Below are 13,574 nucleotides of genomic sequence, written 5' to 3'. Positions count from 1 at the left end.
TGCTCAGTGTGCCTCAGACACAGGGAGTACTTGCTGTTTCATGATCACTCAGATGTGCTCCCACTTCAGATCCTTTGTATTTGCTGTTTCCCCTGCCTGGAAACACTTTTCACCCAAATATCCACACTTCCTCCAAGATATTTGCTGACATGCTGCCGTCTCAGCGAGGTCTTCCCTGATCACCCTATTTATAATTGCAGCCCCAGCCCACTGCCTGGTAGTACCCTCCTTTCATCCCTGTTTATTTATGACAGTTTTTACCATCTGACATATAATTTATAGTGGACTTGTTTTTTCTATCCATCTCATATCCAATCCCCAAATACAATGCAATGTCTATGAAGGCTGGATTTTTGTTCGTTTTGCTCACACTGTGTCTAAATCGGAAACCCTGATGGCGTAGTGGTTAAGAGCTATGGCTGCTAACCAAAATGTCAGCAGTTTGAATCCACCAGGCGCTCCCTGGAAACCTTATAGGGCAGTTCTGCTCTGTCTTATAGGGTCACTATGAGTCAGAATTGACTCAACAGCAGTGGGTTTTTTTGTTTTTTGTTTTTTTTGGTGTCTAAATCAGTGCTGGCTCGTAGTAGGTATTTAACAAATCACTGCTGAAGGAAAAATGAGTAATGAAATTGTTGATGAAGTAAAGTAGTGACAGAAAGGTGGGGTTAGTGTGCTGTGTCCAGGCCTGGGAGAAAGGGATAGAATGTTTCAGAGACGGGAAATGCTCAGGTGAGGAAAGAGCTTTCTAAATGAAGGAAGGGTGTGTTCAGAAGCACAAAATCTTGAGTCTTGGCGTCTGCAAGTGGTTCAGTGTGTTTGTTGTTGTTGGGTGCTGTCGAGTCGATTTTGACTGATAGTGACCCCATATGACAGAGTAGACCCGTCCTGTAGGTTTTTCTTGGCTGTAATCTTTATGGGAAAGATTGCCAGGTCTTTCTCCCATAAAGCCACTGGGTGGTTTTAAACTGCCAGCTTTTAGGTGTACAGCCAAGCACTTAACCTTTATACTACCAGGGCTCCTTTGGGTATCTCAGGGTCAGCAAGTGGCGCAGTGTGCTTAAAAAATAAAAAAATAAAACCAAGCCTGTTGCCAGTTTAAAAAAAAAAAAAAAAAGCAGTTGCCGTTGAGTCAATTCCAACTCGTACCGACTCTATAGGACAGAGTAGAACTGCCCCATAGGGTTTCCGAGGAGCGACTAGTAGATTCGAACTGCCAACCTTTTGATTAGCAGCCAGTTGCTTAACCAAATACATGGGTGGGTGTTGGTTTACAAAATATAGTCAAGAGGGACCAAGGAAGGAAGGAAGGAAACCCTCAATGAGATGGCTTGATACAATAGCTACAGCAATGGACTCAAACATACCAACCATCATGAAGATGGCGTAGGACTGGGCAACGTTTTGTTCTGTTATATATAAGGTCACCATTGAGTGGGAGCTGGCTTGACAGCAACTAACTACAACAATGGGGGCCAGTTCATGGAAGGTCTTCTATGTTAAACTGAGAGGTCTAAATGGCATTATGTATGTAAGGGGTTGACAAATTTTCCTGTAAAGGCCAAACCCACCAAAAAAACAGACCCATTGCCGTTGAGTCAATTCTGACTCACAGTGTCCCTGTAGAACAGAGTAGAACTACCTTATAGGGTTTCCAGGGCTGTAATGTTTAGGAAGCAGACTGCCACATCTTTCTTTCATGGAGTGGCTACTGGGTTTGAATAACCAAACTTTCGAACCTTTCAGTTAGCAGCCAAGCACTTAACCACTGTGCCCCAGGGCTCCTTCCTGTAAAGGCCAGCTAGTGTATATTTTAGACTTTGGCAGCCATAAAGTATATGTTACAACTACTCAGATCTACCATTGTAATCACATGTGGTACTCTTGGCTGTTAACCAACAGGTTAGAGGCTCGCGTCCACCCAGAGGAGCCTCAGAAGAAAGGCTTGGTGATCTACTTTAGAAAAATCAGCTGCTGAAAACTCCATGGAGGACATAGGGTTTCCATGAGTCAGAAATGACTCAACAGCAACTGGTTTTACTGGATTATTCATTATGGTTGTATTTTTCTTTACCTCATTGAGCATATTTTTAATACACGTTTCAAAGTTCTTCTTCGATAAGTTCAGCATCCCGTTCACCTTAGGCCTAGCACCTGTTGATTGCTTTTTCCTTGAAAATGGATTCCATTTTCGTGTGTCAAATGATTTTAGATTATGTCTTGGAGACTCAAAATTCTGTTGTGTTCTTCTAAATAATGTTGATGTTTTTGTTTTACAATGTTTTAGACTCCAACTGCAAACTCCATCACACCTCCCATGGGTGGCAACTTAGGACTCAGTTCAGATTGCATTGATCCTCTCACACACATTGACCAGAGACATTAGCAGAGCTCACAAACAGAATTAGGTATTTTTCCTTGCTGGTTTTCTCCTTCTGGTGTTCCTCATTCTCTGGTGGCCCTGGTTGTCCCAGACTCCTTTTCCTGTTTCCTTCACTTAAAAAGATGGCAGGTTTTTCTATTGGAATCTTATCCAACTGACTATACCACCATGACTGCAGTTATTCTGGTTCAGAAGTGCAAAAACTCAGATGTCCCCATGCAGATCTCTTCTTTCAAGGTTTCAACTCCCCTGGAAAATTTAATAAATTTTGTTCAGATTCTAGAGGCTTTTGATTGATTGTTTGTTTGTTTGTTTTTTGTCCAGGGTTTACATTTGTTTATCTTGGAGGATAGGTTTGCTAGGAAATTAATCTTTCACTATAGAATTGGGAATTATTCAGTGATATTTTTAAAATTATTTCTGAAGACACTAATGTCTCACTCTAAAAGAATTTTGGTCCCCTTTGAGTGTTCATTTAACTGTGGCTCAATTTCATAAATACTTCTTAGAGTCTCTTAACTATACCTGATAGAAGTGAGTGTTATGGCATATGAGGTCTTACCTAATGCAGCTACCTAATATTGCTTAATGTGCTTTTAATTTTGCCAATTAAATTTTCTAAAAAGCTTTGTGATAAAATAAACATATGCTATTTCCTAATTTTTCTCAAAATGTCAGTCTCATTTTTACTTTGTTGTATTTACCATTTTAAAAGAACAATAAAATTTTACTTATTTGGATAATTTAGAAACAGCAACCATTTAGAAGACATTTAAAACCCCTAGTCCAAAGAAGAATTGTAAAGCTAGGGGAAGGAAAAATAGAACATTTAGAAAAATCTCTAGCTTTATCTAGTTGTGAAATTGTTGTACTGTTTTCTCTGTTCAAAATTAAAAAAAAAAAAAAACTTTTAAAAAAGAGTCAAAGTTGTTAGGAAAGATATATTGTGAAACAGAAAATAAAGAAAAGTTTATGAAGCATGACAGATTAATAGACAAGGGGAAATCACCCATATGATAATCTGAACTGATTAAAAGTTATTGAAACATTCTACGTCTATTCTTGAAAAAAAATGCATACAGGTTTAGCATTAGAGAAAATATAAGGAACATATAGATTGAAAGGCAACAGGAAAAGCTGTCATGATTGGCAATTTATATGATTTTCTACATCAAATCTCCAAGAGGATATATTTACAGTCCTCTACAACTAATACGAAAGCTCTGAAAGAATGTGGACAGCATGGAAAAATCAGTATCTTGTACCCAGCAGTAATCAATTGAAGTATATAAATTAAAAAAAATTTCTATTTATACTAGAAGTAAAACTCTAAGTTAGTTAGGAAAAAATAATAATAAAAGATATACAAAATCATTATGGTAAAATAATAAAATGTTTTGAAATACTTGAAAGGTATCCTGAATATATAGAGAAATAATCATTATGATTCAGAAGATCAAGTATCAGGATGTCTGATGTGTCCAAATTGACACATAAAACAAAAGGAATTCCAATTAAAATCCCACCAAGAATTTTATAAAACTTTACAAATTGATTCTGAATTGCATGTAGAGAAGCAAAAGGAAAAAATAGCTACGATGATTTTGAAGGTGTAGTAGAGATCTGCCTAGTCAGTCATCTGATTACTAAACTCAGTGTAAAAAATGTGCTTTTGATAAAATATAGGAAAATATATCAGTGGAAGAGAATAGACGGTCCAGAAACAACAGATCAACTCTTGTGGCAACTTGGTATATGGCAGGAATGGCAATGCAGATGAGAGAGAGATGGATGGGTCAATACACAAATTTAGTTGCAAAAGTTGGCCAACCGTAAGGAAGAAGTTCAAGTCAAATGTTCGTTTCCAACTCTAAACAAAAAACAGATTTAATAAAACAAAGATCATGTATACTTGATCTTTATTTATATATATATGTATGAGACAATAAGATTACCTATATATGAGATATATATGAGGTATAAGTGAGATAAATGTATGTGCTGTATCTTTGATGCCCTTGAGTTGATTCCAACTCATAGCAACCCTATAGGATAGAGTAGAACTGCCCCGTGGGGTTTCCAAGGAGCACCGGGTGGATTTGAACTACTGACCTTTTGGTTAGCATCCATAGCTTTTAATCACTGCACCACCAAGAGTCAACATCATGCTTGATGGTAGAACAATAGAATGCTAGAAGCATTTTTATTAAACTTAGAAATTAGACAATGATATCCATATCACTAGCTTTATTTAACATTGTTTTGATAGTCGTAAGCAATGAAATTAAATAAGAAAAACTAAATTATGAATATTAGAAAACAGGAGGTATGTGACTATATTCTTAGAAACCCCAAAAGAATGAAATGAGCTCTATGAAACAATAAGAAAATTCAGTAAGGTTGCTAATTAAAAATATTAATTTATAAAAATAATTACCTTTTATATGCAAACAATTGCCAATTGGGAAAAAAAATGTAATGGAAGAAATGACTCCTTTTGTTGTTGGTTAGTTGCCTTCGAGGCAATTCCAACTCACAGTGGCCCCATGTGTGCAGAGTAGAACTGTTCTGTAGGGTTTTCAAGGCGGTGACCTTTAGGAAGCAGATTGCTAGGCCTGTCTTCTTACACATCTCTTGAGTGGACTTGAACTGGCAACCTTTGGGCTAATAGTCAAGCACTTAACTGTTTTGTGCCACCTTGGGACTCCATTTACAATAAACTGTTACTGTTGAGTCAATTCCGACTCTGTGAACCTAGAGGACAGAGTAGAAGTGCCCCATAGGGTTTCCAAGGAGTGGCTGGTGAATTAGAACTGCCAACCTTCTGGTTAGCAGCCAAGCTCTTAACCACAATGCCACCAGGGCTCCCCATTTACAATTAAAAAAAAAAAAAAAAAACTGATGCTGTCTAGTCAATTCCAAGTCATAATGACGCTATGGAGATCAAAAAATAAGAAATACATAATATCTAAAAGAGAAAATTTGTTAAATTTTAGGAAAAATGTTAAGTTACAGATAAAACTGCTTTGGAAAAGATTTGATTTGTAAGATGCATGAATTTGCTTCTTCTATGTTGATGTGTTGCAAGAATGACTTCTGCACATGTATGAGCTGACAGCTGACAACTACAAATTACCATATTTAATCTTCTGGACTACCTGTGAGTCCAGAAAGAAACTGAGGCTCAAGTTTTAAAGTAATTTGCTAAAGATTTCACTCCTGAGGCAGGAGTGAATTATGAAAACATAATTATCATGTGTTCTTTTCTTATTTCTCCTACTAATTGGTGTGTTCCTTGTGTCTTTTTTTGTGTTGCAGTCTCTATCAACACCGTAATACAGGCACTCGGATGAAAACCCAAACTTTCTCTCTTCCTTATACAGGAGAGGGTCACAGATTCAGAACCTATAGAAATCCAGGCGGGTGACTGCATACCTTGTCTAATATAGACTACCCCAGCAGAGCATTTCCTTGTGGCCATGTAGTTTCAGAGTCTAAAGATTTTAAATTTTTTAAAGAGAAAGTGTTGGCAATGAATTTTAAAAAAGTACTCTGTCCAGGTCAAATAATTCTCACCTGCTGGCACAATCTGGCATGTGGCCGCTCTCTTCTTGACCTTGGATTTCTCCATACTGCTGTACCTGAATTCTGAAACACCAAATCCAGGAGGAGAAAGTTGAATAGGGTTGTCAGTTTTCCAGAGCCCTGGTGGCACTGTGGTTAAGAGTTTGGCTGCTAACCAAAAGGTCAGCAGTTCAGATCCACCAGCTGCTCCTTGGAAGCCTTATGGGGCAGTTCTGCTCTGTCCGGTAGGCTGCTGTGAGTCAGAATGGACTCAACAACAACGGGTTTGGTTTAGCTTTGGTTTGGTTAGTTTTCCAGGTATGAGGCCTGTAGCCATGTATTCCAGAATGTGACTGCATACCTGGATACCTCACTTCTCTACTCTGCTACCAGGTCTAAAACTGTGCTAACCTCTCTCTCTCCATCTGCGTGCATGTGTGTGTGTGTGTGTGTGTGTGTGTGTGTCTTAACTTGTTGGGGACTGTTTTTTAAAGCTACTAGAGAGACTGCCCAGGTTTAATCTCCTTAGACAAATGAGCAGATTTTCGGCATTTCTCCCATCCCCACATGTTCTTCTTTGTCTCCCATTCAGGTATTTTTGGTCACTGTCTGGAATTTTGAGCTGTACATGATCCCCTTGGCATTGTTGCTGCTCTTTGTTTACAATTTCATCAGCCCCGTGAAAGGGAAGGTCAGCAGCATCCAGGACAGCCAGGTAAGCAAAAATTCCAATCAGTTCAGGCATTTTACTAGAGAAAAAAATGTGTGAACAACAGGAAAAAACAGCACCAGCCCAATCCTGGCTCAAGTGCATTTTGTTGGAGACCTGAGGAACACACTGCTCTTATGTTCCTTTTATAGTGGTCCTCTGGAGCCTTCCTTCCGTGGTGTCTTATGTTCCTGAACCCTAAGTTTTTAGCAGGCGGGGAGGCCTTGGGTTCGTGGTCAACATGTCCACGCTACCATCATCATGTCCATGCTTGGTCATCATGTCTATGTGCCCATCTGGCTCTCCGTAAGGTTCCTGAGTGTAACATTCTCAATTATTTGAGAAAAACATTTGGTGGCTCCCTGGGCCCCTTGGGGCATGCTGGGCACTCTGTGAGGTGTCCTTGGCCTCTCTGCCTAGGCACCCTGTGAAGCCATGTCTGCCTTTCTGGGTTTTGGAGGCCCAAGGGATTCTCAGAGGCTTGCTCACTCCCAGGGCAGCCAGAGAGTGGGTGGGTGGACGCGGGCCCCTCCATCTCAGATACCCAGATTTTCTTGCAATTCCCTAACTCTCTACGGTGCTGAGGGAAGCATAGGCCCCTTCACAGAGACTTCTCCAGCATCTACTTGTCTGGCTTCCTCTCTGTCTCTCCTTCCCCTAACCCCTTTTCCGCACCACTTGGGAACTGTTTCTAGTCTGGGTGGGCAGGAACTGGTATTCATAGGTTTGTGGTTTGTAGTATAACCTTCACGTTCTGGATCCAAAAACTAAGTTTTGAAACTGAAAATCTAAGACTTTGAAACCTGATAACTTCCTTTCTAAAAAAGACCACCTTTACGTTGGGTTTTCTAAGACTCAAAAACTGATCATTGTCACCCCTTTTGTGTCATTATTTTCTTGTTTAAAAAAAAAATCATCTTTGAAATAGCGGTTGTTTAAGAGATGTTTCTGGTTATAGTTAGGATGGAGGGGAGGTGGGGAAATGAGTGGCATGGGTTACAAACTCAGGCAGCTTCAAAATTCTATCTTTTATTATCTTCATGGAATAGGCAAGAATGTACTAGCTGAATCTGATAGAACCAATTGATAGATAAATGTCTTTAAAGTACACACCCATTTAAGAACAGGGTTTTATAGAGGTACAAATGACAAAATTTTTATAGAGAACTATCTGACTAAAAAATGCTAACATCTAACTTTTTACAAGTTTCCATCACAATCTGTTTTCCAGCTATATATGTGATTTGTGTATTTACAGTGTAGCTGTATATATGTATGTGTATGTGTGTGTATGCATGTATATGTACATGGGTACATAAGAATATTGGATATATATGCACATAAGCATGTATTTGTATGTACGTATAACCCCTTTGTAGTTTATAAGATACTTTTACATTTATTATCTAATTTATTCTTGATAACACTCTATGAAAGAAGAAAGACCAACTAACTTCATTTTATGCATATGAAACTGAAAATTCAGAGTGGCAGAGTGATTTACCCAAAGTCATAGAGCATGAAAGTGCTGGAACCATGACTCAAGATGAAGACTCCTAATATCAAGTTACATTCTTTTCCCTCCGCTAAAATGTTTTCATTATATCTGTCTGTTTACACATGGTGCAGTCACATGTTGTGTGTTTGGGATGATGGCAGATGCTGCTTCAAGGTCCCTAGGTGGCAGAAGCAGTTTGCACTCAACTACTAACCTAAAGATTGGCAGTTTGAACTCGCCCAGCAGGACTGTGGAAGAAAGGCCTGGCAATCCTGCTTCTGTTAAGACTGTTGTTGTTATGTGCTGCCGAGTCACCATTTAGGACAGAGTGAGTTTGAACTGTGACCTTTTGTTTAGCAGCCGAGCTCTTAACCATTACACCAGCAGCTGTTAAGACCATACCCTTAAAAACCCTATAGATCTACCACATGGGTTACTGTGAGTCAGAATCAAATCTCAATGGTGTTTTATTATCTATTGCTGCTATAACAGAAATGCCACGAGTGGATGGCTTTAACAAACAGAAATTTATTTTCTCACAGTTTAGGAGGCTAGAAGTTCGAATTCAGGGTGCTGGCTCTAGGGGAAGGCTTCCTCTCTGCTGGCTCTGGAGGAAGGTCCTTGCCTCTTTGAGCTTCTGCTGCTGGGAGATCTTCATGTAGCTTGGCATATCCTCTAATCTCTACTTCCTAGCTTGCTTGTTTAACCTCTTTTATATCTCAAAAGAGATTGACCAAAAACACACCCTACGCTCATCCTGTCTCAATAACGTAACAAAGACAACCCATTCCCAAAGGGGATTACAGCCACAGGTATAAAGGTTAGGATTTACAACACATATTTTGGGGAGACACAATTCAGTCCATAGCAAATGGCAATGACTTTTTTTTATAGTCCATTAACTTGCTCAACAAAGTAAAAAACATAGACTGTTAGAAGGTGTTGTGGATTTAATTATGTAGCCCCAAAAATGTGTGTATCAGCTTTTTTAGGCCATGATTCTCAGTATTCTGTTGTTGTCCTCCATTTTGTGATTGTAATTTTGTATTAGAGAGTATTAGGGTGGAATTGTAACATCCTTACCAGGTCACATCCCTGATCCAATGTAAAGTGAGTTTCTCTGGGGCGTGGCCTATATCACATTTCACAAGAGAGGAAAGGGAAGCAAGCAGAGAGTTGGGGACCTCAAACCACCAAGAAAGCAGTGCAGGGAGCAGAACGCATCCTTTGGACCTGAGGTTCCTGTGCTCAGATGCTCCCAGACCAAGGAAAGACTGATGACAAGGACCTTCCTCCAGAGCCAACAGAGAGAGAAAGCCTTCCGCTGGAGTTGATGCCCTGAATTTGGACTTGTAGCCTACTAGACAGTGAGAGAATAAATTTATCTTTGATAAAGCCGCCCACTTGTGGTATTTCTGTTGCAGCAGCACTACATGACCAAGACAGAAGGTGTGGCAAAGATCATCTAGATTAATTCTCTCATCATATAGATGGTAGCTTGAATTGCTGCAGCTCACACACTCTGTCCTGTTCACCTGAACCAGTCCTAGTCTGTGTTCTTACAGATGTGGGCTTGTTGAGTGAATGAGCTCTAGCTAAGACCTGTTGACTGAGTTTGCTGTGTACACCATGAGCCACTGGCCTCTTGCCAGCAGCACCACCCCAGATCAGGATGGTCACCATTTATGAATCATCCTCGTGTCAAAAAGCCTTTCATGTTAAATTTAAACTATACCTGGGACCAGTTGTAAAAACCAATATGTACCAGGAATGTGTGTTCTTTTTCACTTTTTTTTTAAGTAGACTTTTTTTTAGAGCAGTTTTAAGTTTACAGAAAAATAGTGTGTACAAAGAGTTCCCATATAGTCCTTCTCCTCCTGTGTACACAGCTTCTATTAACATGTTGCTTTTGTGCGGTACATCTGGTATGGGTGGTGAACCAATCGTGATACGTTATTATTAACTAAAATCCATAATTTACATTTCACTCTTTGTGTTGTATCCCTTTCATTTTTTATTGAATTTCATTTTTACTCTATATTTGGTCCCAAATTGGGTCTGAAATATTTCATATCTTTCGATTTTTCCAGGAGCTCTCAATCAAAATGGATCAAGTAGATTTTGAAATATTTTGGGAAGAAAATATGAAATAAGAGTACAATTTTTATATCATCTGAAATGGTTATCTGAACAGTTCTGTAGTACAGACTATAACTTTTGTCTATTTGCAGTGTGTACATAGTACTGGTGAGAGCCTAACTCTGAATAATCCTTTCAAAATAGAAATCAAGATTTATACTAGAGGCAAATTCCCAAATTAAAAAAAAAAAAAAACATTGCTGTCAAGTCGATTCTGACTCATAGAGACCCTATAGGACAGAGTCGAACTGTTGTTGTAAGGTGCCATCGAGTCGGTCCCGACTCATAGTGACCCTATGCACAACAGAATGAAATACTGCCTGGTCCTGCGCCATCTTTACAGTCGTTGTTATGCTTGAGCTCATTGATTTAGCCACCGTGTCAGTCCACCTCGTTGAGGGTCTTCCTCTTTTCCGCTGACCCTGTACTCTGCCAAACATGATGTCCTTCTCCAGGGACTGATCCCTCCTGACAACATGTCCAAAGTATGTAAGATGTAGGCTCGCCATCCTTGCTTCTAAGGAGTGCTCTGGTTGTACTTCTTCCAAGACAGATTTGTTCATTCTTTTGGCAGTCCATGGTACATTCAATATTCTTCGCCAACACCACAATTCAAAGGCATCAGCTCTTCTTCAGTCTTCCTTATTCATTGTCCAGCTTTCACATGCATATGATGCAATTGAAAATACCATGGCTTGGGTCAGGCGCACCTTAGTCTTCAAGGTGACACCTTGGCTTTTCAACACTTTGGAGAGGTCCTTTGCAGCAGATTTACCCAATGCAATGCATCGTTTGATTTCTTGATTGCTGCTTCCATAGCTGTTGATTGTGGATCCAAGTAAAATGAAATCCTTCCAGCATCACAGCAACACTCAAGCCCCAAAGTATGACAAACTGACAGACACGTGGGGGAGAGTAGAACTGCCCCATAGGATTTCCGAGAAGCAATTCCGACTCATAGTGACCCTATAGGGCAGAGTAGAACTGCCACATAGTGTTTCCAAGGAGTGCATGGTAGATTCAAACTGCCAACATTTTGGTTAACAGCCGTAGCTCTTAACCACTGCACCACCAGGGTTTCCAGAGGCAAATTAGGAGATTATTATCTTCCAAAGGGTGACTTATTCTACAAGGAGATGTACAATAGATTATCTACACATAATAAAATCTTCTAAAGCATCTAAACCTTTATTTACAATGACCTGGTGGCTCATAACTCTTCAAGAATGCCTGTGACTTGTGTAATATTTTTAAGAAAGGAAATTGTCCTTCTAGCTGCTGTGATTCGTGGATTGGACGCTTCTTGATACGTCAGGGTCCTGGATAATGTAAATTTGATCTCTCAAAGCCTTTGTCAGTAATCCCTGAAAAATTATGTAGAAATTGGAGGATTGCTAGAGTTGTATATCAAGACATTATCGCATTCATGTATATCTTGATTAAAATAAAATAACTGATGATTTGCCATATTATACATAGGCAAAATATTGTTGTTGTAAGCTGTCCTTGAGTCAGCCCCCAACTCATGGCAACCCCATGCACAATAGAATGAAACAATGCCCAGTCCTGTGTCAACCATGACTGGTTGCAGATTGGAACATTGTGATCCATGGGGTTTTCATTGGCTGATTTCAGAAGTAGATCATCAGGCCTTTCCTCTTAGTTGGTCTTAGTCTGGATGCTCCTCTGAAACCTGTTCTGCATCATAGCAACACGCAAGCCTCCAATGACGGACAGATAGTGGCTGTGCGTGAGGTACATTGGCCAGGACTCGAACCTGAGTCTCCTACATGGAAGGTGAGAATTCTACCACTGAACTGCCACTGTTCCGTAGATAGACCAACATAGAGATGTAAAATACTGAAATGTGATACTGATGGAACGGTAAGATGAACTTACGTTTAATTGCATGATTTTCCCCAAAGAATATGGTATGTCTTGAAGGAGGTCTGTAGTTGATGACCACAGGGCTTCTCCTGCCCTCGAGCTTGCCCCTGGTGAGCGTGTTTCTCATCTGGGGCTTTGGGGAAACATTCATTTCTGTATGGTTTATTGGCTTTATCTTTAAACACATTGTTCCTAAGTAAAATGAGCTAAATAAATGTAGACTACTCCACAGAGTATTAAGATTATTTTCCCAGTTGCTAGCCAGAATACAGAAGTCTTTTCCACATTATGGATCAAGATGTTTTTCCAAAGTGAATTGAGGTCTATTCACTGGAGGCATGATAACTTTAACATTTTTTAGATTAAATGGTCAAATGTGTGCTTTTGCATTTTGAGCAGCAGAATGAATCATTTAAGTCAGGGTGTCCACGATTCCTAGGCCAAAGAGAAGGGTCTTGTTATTACTTAAGGACCTCATTTTCTTTCATTAAACATACTTGCTGCCATTGGTGAATAGGCTAGTTCTTCGGATGATCAGTGAGTGTCATACAAACTGCCAGTAGCTGAGGCTCCTGAAAATTCTGGGAGGTAAGGCTCTACCAGTCCTGGAGAAATGTTTTGATAACTGACTGCTCAGTGGTTTTTATGGGGTGCAGCAGAAAATTCTCTAGGTACGTCTTCAGAGTTACTCCCATTCGAGAGCATGATATTGACAGTTCTTTTTAGTATCAAAACAATGCCATCTAAACAGTTAGGTAGAAAGTAAGTGTTCGAGCTGAAAACAGACTCTGGTTCTCTGATACCCCACCTTCTTTCTGAGCTACCGAACCCATTTCATTGTGTATCAGCATGTGTTAGCTTTTAAATGTCACAGTGATATGATTAAAAGTTTCCTATTCAATAGCCAGGATTTCTCAACTAATCAAGCAAGCCTATTAGTAGCACAACTGGTACCCCAGCACCAGAAAGATAGCCAGACACCTTCATGCCCTGATCTGAGCCTTGGGTCTCCTTCCCTCACCTGCCTCCCCCGCCATCCCCTGGAGCCCAAGGAAAAAATAACACCATGTAGAAACCTGTAACTTATTCTTGAGACTGATCATATTCAGACTAATGCATTTTTTATTATCTAATGTTTCAGTAATGGCCCCAAAGGGAAGGAGCAGTCACTATAACAACGAGCCTAGCACACACAGAGTATGGCATTCTCCACCCTAACGTAGCAGTTGGTTCATTTGTTGGAGTAAAAACAAAGCTGTTTACAGAAAGCACAACTCGCCGATGCGTTCTTAAAGCCGGGTGCCTTCAAAGGGCACTCCTCTAATAGCTTTATTTATAGTTAACACTTTTATGTAGATGATGCATATTGTTTATGGTCATGCCACAGTGTCCCT

The 13,574-nt window shown here is 39.8% G+C and overlaps 1 protein-coding gene across 9 annotated transcripts in view; it reads left to right on the top strand.

Moving 5' to 3' along the window:
* MCTP2 (multiple C2 and transmembrane domain containing 2) overlaps positions 1-13,574 on the top strand; it is a 312,542-nt gene that overhangs the window by 254,687 nt on the left and 44,281 nt on the right. For 7 of the 9 annotated variants that reach the window (XM_023553059.2, XM_064267069.1, XM_023553054.2 and 4 more), the window contains one exon: positions 6,540-6,662. In XM_023553059.2, the coding sequence (XP_023408827.2) occupies positions 6,540-6,662 (123 nt within the window). Of the gene's footprint in view, positions 1-6,539; positions 6,663-9,406; positions 9,522-13,574 lie in introns of all 9 variants that reach the window. The other 2 variants (XR_010317359.1, XR_010317360.1) reach the window with 2 other exon arrangements.

This window comes from Loxodonta africana, chromosome 13 (assembly GCF_030014295.1).
Source record: "Loxodonta africana isolate mLoxAfr1 chromosome 13, mLoxAfr1.hap2, whole genome shotgun sequence".
Taxonomy (NCBI): domain Eukaryota; kingdom Metazoa; phylum Chordata; class Mammalia; order Proboscidea; family Elephantidae; genus Loxodonta; species Loxodonta africana.
The sequence above is the reverse complement of the archived record's forward strand: the minus strand, read 5'-3'. Positions and strand labels throughout refer to the sequence as shown.